This window comes from Drosophila subpulchrella, chromosome 2R (genome assembly GCF_014743375.2).
Source record: "Drosophila subpulchrella strain 33 F10 #4 breed RU33 chromosome 2R, RU_Dsub_v1.1 Primary Assembly, whole genome shotgun sequence".
Taxonomy (NCBI): Eukaryota; Metazoa; Arthropoda; class Insecta; order Diptera; family Drosophilidae; genus Drosophila; species Drosophila subpulchrella.
In genome coordinates this window covers 6,607,269-6,619,021 of record NC_050611.1, presented here as the reverse complement: position 1 = coordinate 6,619,021, position 11,753 = coordinate 6,607,269, and the positions used below count along the sequence as shown (strand labels likewise).

Below are 11,753 nucleotides of genomic sequence, written 5' to 3'. Positions count from 1 at the left end.
CCACAGTTTTGGGCGGTTTGTGGGCGTTAGAGTGGGCGTGGCACTCTGCTGAAACAAACTTGCGCTGCGTAAGAAGATCAGGAATCTGCACGCCAAATCTCAATAGCCTAGCTCTTATAGTTTCCGAGATCTCAGCGTTCATCCGGACAGGCAGACGGACATGGCTAGATCGACTCGGCTAGTGATCCTGATCAAGAATATATATACTTTATGGGGTCGGAAACGCTTCCTTCTGCCTGTAACATACTTTCCGACGAATCTAGTACACCCTTTTACTCTACGAATAACGGGTATAACTATCGGATCTTTTAATTAACCCTTCATTTGAAAATCTTCAGCAGATCCTTAAATTTCTCAAATTTGTCAACCTGCTTCAACTCATTTAAATTGTTAATCTCTTTCTCTTCCCATTCTTATTTAAAATTGTAGTTATTAAGTAAACCTGTAATAATAATTTAGTCCGGCCGAAAGTCATAGCAACTATGGCCGATTCCTCCCTGTACCTTAAGTTTTAAACTTTTGGCAACAGAGTACAATAAATAAATAAAAAAGAAAAACTGTTATCTAAAACTAAGTATATTCTAAATTCTAAATGGGAAAGAGCCAAAACAGCAATCCTTAAGTAGGTCAATTTAATTGTGAACACATTTTAAAATAGGCACTCAAAGCGAATAAGATGTTCTAGCAGCCATCGAGGTTAATAAATAAAGCCCTTTATTTGAAACACAGTGTAAATAACTTTAAAAGTCATGTTCAAATATTTACATATACGTGTTATAATTATTTATGAAAAGGACTATATCTGATTAACTCTAGCGCGTAATTCAATTCTACCGCCAAATGTTGCGTCTTCATTAAATATCGTAAAATTAACGTTGTAGAAACCAACGCGCCACCAAAACGTCTTCCACTCATTTATGTCAAACACGATGTCCTTGACCCAGTAATTACCTTTTGGGACGGGGCACAGCTTTCCTTTTTTAAAGTTTAAGTTTGTGTTATTCCTCGTAAGCGTGGTTTTCAAGTAAGGATCATAGAATTTCTTGATAGCTTCGCAAATTCTCCGATTTTTCAATCCTGGAAAGTCCACCACTTCGTCGTTATCAATCCTTAGAATATCCACTGACATCCGATGTTTATTGGTAAGATCCTTCAGAATTGTAATATTACCAGAAATTGGACTTGGATCGCGCCCATAACGCCGTAGACTGGTAGTCATCAAATCTCCAGGATGGTTTGTAAGTTGCACATTATAGACAATATCGAATTTGGCGTCCTAATTTAATGTAAAAGTTATAGAATTGTTTAAAAAAATCCTTTCTACTTACTATCATAACAGCGAAGCCAAAAAACGCTAAAACTAACAAATTTCGTCTCATTTTGGGCTTAAATGGTTTAACTTCTAAACTGTTCTAATGAGAGATTGAGCAGCTGGTTTATATATATCCCATTCCAGGCGGTTGCCATTTCGTGGGCATGCAAAATTTCAGCTCCTAAGATATTATTGTTAATTCAAAAAACTACCTCAAAATGTTAATAAAATGTTAACTCACGGAAATGCATAATAATACCCATAGAGTAAGTGAATAGTTTTCGGTGTGTTCACATTAATGTTATATAAAGGTTTTATAAAGGCGTAGCTATACCGATGTGCCAAGGCAACTATAACGCTCACAATCACCAATCTGTCGCCATGTTTAAATATTTTACAAAAGGATTTCGTACCATGCATACCGTGCCAAAAATGAATGCATTGAAAAGTTAAAAGCAATAAAAATTGTACGCGCTAGTCCGAGAAAATGGAAAGTCGCTGTGGCGACAACATTTTAAATAACTTTTTCTCAGTGTTGTATTTAATTTGTCAATATCAATCGGCGTGCCAGGAATGGTTTCAATCAATTCAAAAAATTAAAGTTCCTAAGATTCGTCTATAAATCCATAAAACTGCTTTAAAAGTTTTAATTTCATAATGATGGATTCGGCGTGATTAACCTAGAAGAATAGGTATTACAGGATAGTCTTGTTCACAATTATGGGAGAGTCTGTTACAGGTGCAAAGGAGTTAGTATCCCTGGGTTACTGTTCATTATACTCTCCTCAGCACAAAAGTGTCTCAGTAAAAACCATCCATTATAGTAATTCGTATTATAAGCAGAGACAATTGAGGAAAATTTTAAGGTTACCATCCTTCCTTCTAGACAGACGCTATTTGAATACTTTTCATCTATCATGTATTTATTTCACTAGGATTTGATTCTTTTTGGATTTCAACAGCAGGCGTGGATCATTTTTGTATCGCACAAATATTTCGCTTTTAAAAACATCAAACTTCCTGCGATTCGCGTTGTTCTGCTGCTCTCGCCAAGCCGGTCTCGCCTGCTTTCTTTGCAATCCCCAGTGGCCGGTGAAAACGGGAGAAAGGACGTAGAACTGATAGCCAGCTATATGCATCTCATACACCTGCAGATAGATGTAAGTAAGTGAACCAAATACGATTCAAATTTAGTTTCTACTCACTTGGGAGTTCCTTGTGAACCCGTAGCCCAGAAATCTTTCGTCGTGTGCTGGTGCGTTGTCCACAGCAATGTAGAATGGTTCATACAGAAACTCAAAGTTCGTTACGATATGGCTGACAGATACCTCCGTCTCGTTTGTGTTTGTGGACAGCCATCTGAAATACAAGTATTTCAGTAGGATTCATTTCGTAAGACTTATTGAGAAAAACGTACTTGGAGAAGTTAGTCGCATATTGGTTGTAGATAAAGACCTTTTCGTGAAAAGGCCTGGCAAGTCCCTTCCTTATCAAGCGGACCAGGGCGTTCTTGGAGCGGGGAAACGTCGCTCTTACGTCGATTTCAAATGTGGGGATTACGTAGGCACAGCTCTTGGAGCAATTGGCTGTCCTGAAGAAGTGGTTCAGCTGGGGGACACTGTTCGTGCTGGGCACAATGTCGATGTCGGTGAGAAAGACATACTTCGTCTGGCAGCCCTTGCGCGCCAGGTTCCGCATATGGTTCTGGGGATAGGTGTTCCTCTGTCGCCACTGCAGCGTTCTTAGGGAGCGGAACTTGAGCAGGGACTTTAGCGTTCTATCCGGGTACTGGCAGTCAAATTTGCCTTTCATGTTCAGCGGCACAGCCAACACACGGGGCAAGTTGTTGAAGTCCCTCGGCATGAGCAGGTGAAAGGTGGCATTCTCGCGTATGTTGGCGAAGCACAGGCGCATGTAGGTGACGAAGTATTGCAGGATAAGAAACTCTTCTTGACCGGCGGCAAAAACGGCGACGGACATCTTGCCCTGCCAATTGGCAGCCACCTGGGGTAGCGAATTAAGGCGCTCCACCGAAGTCTGGGTGGCCAGGCAGACCAAACTGCCGTCCGAGGTATCCACGTACTGTTCGCCCAGCAAAGCGAAATCCTTGATCATGTACAGCTGCTGACTATCCCACCGTCCGTAGCTCAGGTCAATGTTATCGAAGGCCAGAGATGCAGAGTTATTGGGAGCCACAAAACCATCCAGGTTATTCAGCGGCTGCAGCATAGCATAGGCAATATCCGCATGCTAGGGACACTCTGCCGCCGCAGGACTACGAGGAGTGGCCTCTGGAGGGGGACACCTCTGCGGCGCATCTCCTCCTGCCGGAGGATACACCTTCAAAAGCCAAAATATATTGACCGAGAGGAGGGCTAGCACAATTTTCAGCGAACTCCAGTTTGATATGTGGCACTGGGAGAGAGGACAAGAGTCAATATGATATCCTTAAAAAGCAATGTTTATATTACCATTATTCGAGCAACACGAGTATCACAAAGCAGTTACTTATCAGGAAAACACAACCTTAATTACGATATAATTGTAATCGTTTTAATTTTTCATAATATACGTTAAAAATATCCTTGCAGTGTGACCGTGGCATGTGTTTATGAAAATCTAACTGTTTCTTATGAAATACTAAAAATATACTGCTCCACTTCAGTTTACCGACTGGTTACAATGGAAATGTTTATTAGAACTCACTTGCAAACCATATGTTCCATACAAACCAACAAAGTTTCACAAATTCAACGTACTATAGTTTAAAAATAGTTTTACCTCATTTCTGTATAAGGTGTTAAGCATGATGTATCTACCATGAAATTAATTTATGAAATGTATTATATATTTTATATAGCCATCAATACTTTTAAAGGTCCAAATATTTAATAAGTTCTTCGAATAATATGTGTTTAAAAGTTGTTTTTAGCAATTGAATCATTTAATAAGTTAAAAGAAAATCAAGCAGAATGTATTGCAGAATACCAAAGGAACTGATATATTTAATTTGTATTAATACAGTAACCGGGAGCTCTACGAAAAAAAGCAAACGTTAAAACCTTTAAAATAAATTTATACTGTTCCATTTCCCATTTGTTTCGATTAATCTTCCTGACGAGCCGTGCAGTAGGTCCCCACAAGAACGGTCACTCATCATGCAATCTGACCGTTCACCAGGGCTAAACTTTGTTCATATCTATGTAGAGTAATGTATACATTATATACAAATATACATGTTGAAAACAGCAAGAAAATAAATCGAGAATAACATTTTAAATTAATATAAAAACAATCTAAAGAAATTGGCATTCGGAACACAAGTGGCGGACGTGATAAACCGAGAATCTCAAAACCGAACACCAATAAAAAGAACCTTCCAACCGTGCATATAGGAAAACATCCATATGTATAAAATAACAATAATTAAGAGCCTGTGTTGTTAATTCTTTCATCCTAAAACCTTATTCGCCGGCTGCATGTAAATGTACGTAAGATTGTTTGTGCCCCAAACCCAAGTACACAAAATCCTGCTTGTAGCTAAAGAAAAAAAACCGTCACAGTTAATGTGCATATATAATTTAATTAGTATTCGCCATAATTTGTTTTGATTTATCCTTCCCCTTGATATTGAAAATAGAACTGTGAGAAAAAACAAATCAATTGTCCATTTTAAAGACTAAAATCCGGCCCGGTTACGATTTCAGTATGTACTTGGGTATATGAGTATGTAATGTGCATACATGTGTGGATTGTAAAAGGCAAATTGACAAATACTCCCCTTAAGTCTGCTGATGTAAGACCACGATCGTTCAGTTATGATATAGGTCACTATATAGCTAAGCGCCTGCCCGTGGATATATACGATTTTGTATATTCCGTCAATAGGCTGGCGAAAATTACACCTGTATGTATGTAAGTATGTAGGGGTGCTTCTGATAAGTGTCAACAGCCAAGAATTTATCCATGCCAAGTAAATAGCAATCCCTGTAAGCCCATATATCATCTATGTACGTATGTACATTTGTCTCCCCGCACATAATGGATACCAAGAAGTAACCAGATCCAGTTTTTACTACGCCCCTGTCCCCGAAGATTTGTTAATTGGTTCCGTGACCTCTGTTAGCGATGGGATAAGTCGGGTTTTTATTGCTCATCTGTTACATGGGTGTAGTAATAGTCATTATCATCCATCTGCATTTCTAACGAAAAACATACATAGGATTTATAACTTAGGGCCGGAATTTAAGCTCCACTCGAGTTCAAAACAAACCAATTGTAAACAAATGTTTTTTGTTTTTGGCATTCATATGACGTTAGTTGTTTTACGAACCAATCAAATATCATCCTTCACATTTGTATGCAGTCAATACTAATCCGTCCCTCTACTCCACAGGGATAATTCAGAGGCCAACATGGAAGAGTCGAACCACAATTACGAAGTTAACCAAAGACTACAAAAGCCGGAGGGTTGGCCCAACGTTAACGAGTTTCATCCCTCAATGATGTTTCCGGAGGATCCCAGGCGGTACTTCCACAACACACCCACAGAGCCACAGCCACAGCTACAGCCGCCCATTCCCATACCGGTACCCATACCGATACCCATCGATGGAGCCGCGGAAATACCTCCTAAAATGCCAGAATACTGCCCTGAGATTAGCCAGCCTATGGAGCCCGATCGGGTCATAAATCCCCTGGCCGAGGTGGCCAAGACAACAGTACCTTACGGCCACAAACGAAAAAATTCGTCGGCGGAGGAACAGGCGGCGAACAAGAAGATTAGTCTGGCGGCCGCCGAGGAAAAGAAGAACAGCCATCTGAGAAAGAACATCCGCGATGTGATGAACGAGAACAACCTGGACACAACCACGCTGGCGGCCCAGCGGGAGGAATCGGAACGCTTGGCTCGCGTTGCTGGTCAACAGAAGTCAATGCGCGAGATCCAGAAGCAGGTGGTGCACAAACAGTTCTTCCGCATTCTTCAGCTGGACGAGAGCGAGGGCATCGAAAGCTGTTCGGTTGCCACTCCCGTCGAGCACCACCCGCCCGTTGACTTCCAGGAGGAGGAGATCGCCTCGGACACGTTCGACGAGTCGAACAGCAGCAGCCTGAGCGGCGGCAGCATCGACGAAGTTCTGCACAAGGAGGCCATTGTGCAGCAGCCCAGCGAGGTGGTCACAATCGACGACAGCTCCGACGACGACTGCATCCTCCTCTCCGAGGAAGAGGAGGAGGAGGACGACGAGGACCTGAACGAGTCGGACGACGCCACTAACAGCGGGATGCACGTCAAAGATCTGTACAATGTTCCCGACGAGAATGGACAGGTGGTGGTCAACATGGCGCATCCGGAGGGCGAGGAGACCCTGTACCTGGCCCCGCAGATAGCCAAGGTGATAAAGCCGCACCAGATCGGCGGCGTGCGCTTCCTGTACGACAACATCATTGAATCCACACGGAGGTACAACAAATCGAGCGGTTTCGGCTGCATTCTGGCCCACTCCATGGGTCTGGGCAAGACGCTGCAGGTTGTTTCCTTCTGTGATATTTTCCTGAGGCACACCTCGGCAAAGACGGTGTTGTGTGTGATGCCCATCAACACCCTGCAGAATTGGCTGAGCGAGTTCAACATGTGGATCCCGCGCTACTCGGCGGACAGCAATGTGCGGGCCCGCAACTTCGACATCTACGTGCTAAACGACCAGCAGAAGACGCTAACGGCCCGTGCGAAGGTGATCCTCAATTGGGTACACGATGGAGGCGTGCTTCTGATAGGCTACGAGCTGTTTCGTCTGCTGGCCCTCAAGCTGGTGAAGACGCGCAAGCGAAAGGGCAGCGTCATTCGACCCGATGGCATGGACTCCAGTAGCGATCTCATGAACCTGGTGTACGAGGCCTTGGTGAAGCCAGGTCCCGACTTGGTGATCTGCGACGAGGGGCACCGCATCAAGAACTCACACGCCGGCATTTCGTTGGCCCTGAAGCAGATTAGGACGCGGCGTCGCATCGTGCTGACCGGCTATCCCTTGCAGAACAACCTGCTCGAGTACTGGTGCATGGTGGACTTCGTGCGACCGAACTACCTGGGCACCCGCACGGAATTCTGCAACATGTTTGAGCGGCCCATCCAGAATGGCCAGTGCGTGGACTCCACACCGGAAGACATCAGGCTCATGCGGTACAGAGCGCACGTGCTGCACTCGCTGCTGTTAGGATTTGTCCAGCGGCGATCGCACACGGTGCTGCAACTTACGCTGCCCCAGAAGTACGAGTACGTCATCCTGGCCAAAATGACCGTCTTTCAGCGGAAGCTCTATGACACCTTTATGACCGATGTGGTGCGCACGAAGGCGTTTCCCAATCCGCTTAAAGCTTTTGCAGTTTGCTGCAAAATCTGGAACCATCCCGATGTTCTGTATAATTTTCTGAAAAAATGTGAGACTGATTTAGATTTAGAAATCGACGAGGAGGTATCCAAGGGCGTTCCCACCCCAACAGTCGAGCCCAGTCCAGATCCTGCCCTGAGTGTGGCATCGCCTCTTGAGAGGAAAAGCAATGGAACCGGACCCGTGGAACCGGTCAATAGTATCGACACATTGCCGAAAGCCGAAAATCAAACTTTATTTAATATACCCACATCATCGGATTTGAATGTTAAATATTTAAATAAAAGGTAGGGTATTTAATAACCAATATTTTTCAAAACTACAATGTATATATTTTTATTTGCAGCCCTACTTTCTACGACGAAAAACCGGAGCCTCTTAACTACGGAACATTCGGTAGTGAGGGTAAAAACAACTACTGGATGGATTCCAGTATTCTTCCCAAACCGGGCTGTGTTGAAGTCATTAAACAAACGGATACGAGCATGTCAAGCAACTTTGAAAGTATTACGGGGTCCTCTGAAATCGTGGATCTGGACACAAATGAAATAAAAACCGTCGAAACGACAATACAAACGCCGTGTTCAAACAATCAAGTAGACAATGAGTGCAATTCGAGCAAACCGAGTGAATGGAATGCCACGGGCATTAAAAACGTTACTGGAGTTCCTGCCGAGCCGTTTAAAAAGTTGCTGAAGAGTAAGCGAAACGATGAGTTTTCGTGTTCGTGGGCGGTTGACATAATGAAGAACTATGTGTCGGGCCTAATATCGAATTCGCCGAAAATGGAGATTTTCTTTTGCATCTTGAAGGAGAGCCTGCATTTAGGAGATCGTATTCTGTTGTTTAGCCAAAGTCTTTTAACCTTAAACTTACTCGAAGTTTATCTAAAATCTAGTTATGTCCCTGGTAGCAATCAATTATGGACTAAAAATAGCTCGTATTTTCGTAAGTATGCACACCTATCGCATTGTATTGTTTTTTAACCATATACTTTCGTTTTAGGTTTGGATGGTTCTACTTCCTCGCAGGAAAGGGAAAGGCTAGTCAATGAATTTAATGCAAATAGTAATGTTAAGCTTTTTTTAATATCAACAAGAGCCGGCTCATTGGGAATTAACCTCACCGGAGCGAACCGCGTTATAATATTCGATGCCAGTTGGAACCCCTGTCACGATACACAAGCTGTATATAGGATTTATAGGTAAGAGAAGATACTTAATTAATTGGATCATGGCGATATTAACTTAAACTGACTGCCTATTTTTCAGATATGGTCAGGTAAAACCGTGCTTTGTATACAGAATTGTTATGGATAGGTGTTTGGAGAAGAAGATATACGATCGGCAAATCAAAAAGCAAGGAATGTCCGACCGGATTGTCGATGAATGCAATCCCGAGGCGCATCTTTCGATGAAGGATATCACCAACCTCTGTCACGACTATGACTCCGATGAAGAAACTACGGAGGAGGCGAATAAAACGGTAGACGATTTGAGTAAACCAAGCACCCCATCCGAGGAGGGCAGTAAGCTAGCCAGTGACCAAATTAAGAAAGAAGTCGATTTAAACATGTCGCCAGATGAGTCAAATAAATCAAACGATGAGGATAAGAAGCCACTAGACGATCAAACCGAGTCCAAATCACTAAACGGCGCCGCTCACTCGCCAATTAAGAAGGAAAAGGACGATGTCCGGGAACCTATCATTCATGCCGACTCAATAATAAACACTATTCTTGAATTACACAGACATTGTGTGACAAAGGAACCATTCTTGCACGAAAGTTTGTTGGTCGATCAAAAGGACAGAAAGCTTTCGCAAGCGGAAAAAAGGCAAGCTCATCGCAGCTACGAGATGGAAAAGAAAGCTGCCGTCAATCAGAGATGTAATTATGCACCTGCGAAAATGCATTATAAGATCGTGAACAACGATGGAACTGTTATTACCAAACCAATGAACCAGGTTAGTAGTTTGTACATTACGATTTAGCAAATGTTTTAAGTATTTGTTTTACCACACAGCACGTAAAACCGAACACACCGTCAACTGGAGGGCGATCAACTCGTTGGATTCCGGCTGACGTGTGGCAGCGGCAGGGGATGACTGCCCAAGAAATGACCTTACCACTTGGTAAGTCGCCTCGTATATTCAACGAACTCCAATCAATTGCTAACTAATAACTATTTTAGATGTTGTCATTCCCACAAATTCGGCCGACAAGGCCAACATAATCCTAAAGGCTGGTCAACGAGTTATGGTTCTCAAGTCGACGAAAGGAATATACATGCAGTTGGATAGCGGGAAGATCATAGCTATAAGGACCACGGCAAAAACCGAACCAGAAAAGACAAATAAAGACGATGTAATTGACATTACTTCCGATTGTGACACCGATACCGCAAAGCCCCAAACTCCAGAAGAAGGTAAGCCTTACGATTTTGAAAAAGATATTTAATTGAGTAATTTTTTTCAGATGTGAAAGATCTGACTGCTGATGACGAACCACATGTGGTCAAAAATAAGGAGAGCCCCCCAGCAAGCACTAGCCGGCCAGAGATGTCTACAAAGGATAGAAATTCCACGGAGAACATGCAACATTTTAAGCCCCAAACGCAACCAAATAATACTTTAGCCACCCCATCAAATCCGCATCAGATGCCTTGCGACTTAAACTACCCACAGCAATCTCAGCCACAGCCGCAGCAGCAGCAACAGTCGCATCAACAACCGCAGCAACAACAGCCACCACAGCAGCAACCCCCGCAGCAGCCACCTCCGCCGCAGGCGTACAAACATCAAAATCACCTGCCAGCTGCCGGAGAGGGTTACAACAATGCCAATAGTATTCAACCCAATGCGCCGCTACCACCGCATCCAGGAGCTCCGAACAGCGAGGCGGCGCCGTCGGCGGATAGCTCGTACTTCCAGCCCAAACCCTTCCAGCACACATATCCGCCACAGTACTACGACTACTATGACAATAAGCACAAGGCCGCACCCCCCGCTTCAGGCTACCACATCAATAACTACACCTCCTACGGCAATCTGAACTTCGCACCGTACCATTCCAACCTCCATCCGCCAGCGTCTTACATCGGCGCTCCGTCGTCTTACGTGAACTCGAATGCGTTCCCCCGGCAGCATTGGAGTTCGGTTGTAAATTCACCAGCGTCAAGCGAGTCTATTCGACAGCCATCGTACATTGGTAGTACTTACCCCATCAACGAATGGTCGTCGCAATAGCGAGTGTAAATAGACTATGGTCCAATATCTCCGAGTCCAGTTCAGGGCGAAGCCACTCTAGCGAGCTCAAATATACTCAGACTATCTGTAAATGATAATTTTATAGTTTCGATTCGCGTTGCTTTACTGTATAGAAGATTATTCGGAAATTATGTTTCATGATTCTTTCTTTTTACATTTTGTAATGTACTCAAAGAGCGTAAAGTAAACTGTTTAAACAAATAATTATCTTTATATTAGACAATTAATACGATCGTATAAGTGATCAATAAACCGCACACAATGCTTCCTATACTTATTAAACTTCAATTTACCCATGATAATGTTGTTGTGGTTTGCAAATCAAAATATTTTGCATGCAGAAATTATTTACTTTGTCGTTCAGGTGTTTCCTTGACTGGACCAACAGAGCTCGGCCTTTATTCCTTACCTCTATTTTCCTCTAATTTATTTATTATCTTATCATAGTAAATTCTTTTTAAACGCATAATTACGATAAGTTATTAGTTTTTATTCTGGAAAATACAAAAGAAATCTAAATAAATATTCATAGCTCGTAACATACTGTTTAAGCAATCGTTCTACCCAATTGTATTTAATTTAGATGCCCATGAATAGAAAAACTCATACGGAATAACATTCGAAAATTGGTCTCTCTTTCGGCTAAGGGTAGCAATACCCCAAGAAAGGAAGCAAAAAAAACATTGACATTAGTCTAGATAATAGCACATTCGAAATAATAAACAAGCTTTGATTAAACAATGTTAGATCTAAGCAATAAAGAAAAAGTATTAAACCAACAGAAG

At 42.8% G+C, this 11,753-nt stretch overlaps 3 protein-coding genes across 3 annotated transcripts; 1 reads left to right on the top strand and 2 right to left on the bottom strand.

The window, feature by feature from the left end:
• Positions 1-691: 691 nt before the first annotated feature.
• On the bottom strand, positions 692-1,443 carry LOC119550846. The gene is made up of 2 exons (XM_037859813.1): positions 1,329-1,443; positions 692-1,276 (listed from the first exon to the last, which is right to left on the bottom strand). The coding sequence occupies exons 1-2, from the start codon at positions 1,377-1,379 to the stop codon at positions 797-799; spliced, it is 531 nt and encodes a 176-aa protein (XP_037715741.1). The 5' UTR covers positions 1,380-1,443; the 3' UTR covers positions 692-796.
• Positions 1,444-2,214: 771 nt separating this feature from the next.
• Positions 2,215-3,930, bottom strand: LOC119550531 (beta-1,4-glucuronyltransferase 1). The gene is made up of 4 exons (XM_037859251.1): positions 3,784-3,930; positions 2,730-3,727; positions 2,518-2,671; positions 2,215-2,460 (listed from the first exon to the last, which is right to left on the bottom strand). The coding sequence occupies exons 2-4, from the start codon at positions 3,539-3,541 to the stop codon at positions 2,236-2,238; spliced, it is 1,191 nt and encodes a 396-aa protein (XP_037715179.1). The 5' UTR covers positions 3,542-3,727; positions 3,784-3,930; the 3' UTR covers positions 2,215-2,235.
• A 588-nt stretch (positions 3,931-4,518) lies between these two features.
• LOC119551902 (helicase ARIP4) lies at positions 4,519-11,752 on the top strand. The gene is made up of 8 exons (XM_037861516.1): positions 4,519-4,799; positions 5,709-7,988; positions 8,048-8,649; positions 8,707-8,905; positions 8,973-9,666; positions 9,726-9,834; positions 9,894-10,127; positions 10,178-11,752. Coding segments are annotated over exons 1-8 (4,890 nt in total). The 5' UTR covers positions 4,519-4,797; the 3' UTR covers positions 10,948-11,752.
• The last annotated feature ends 1 nt before the right edge of the window (position 11,753 follows it).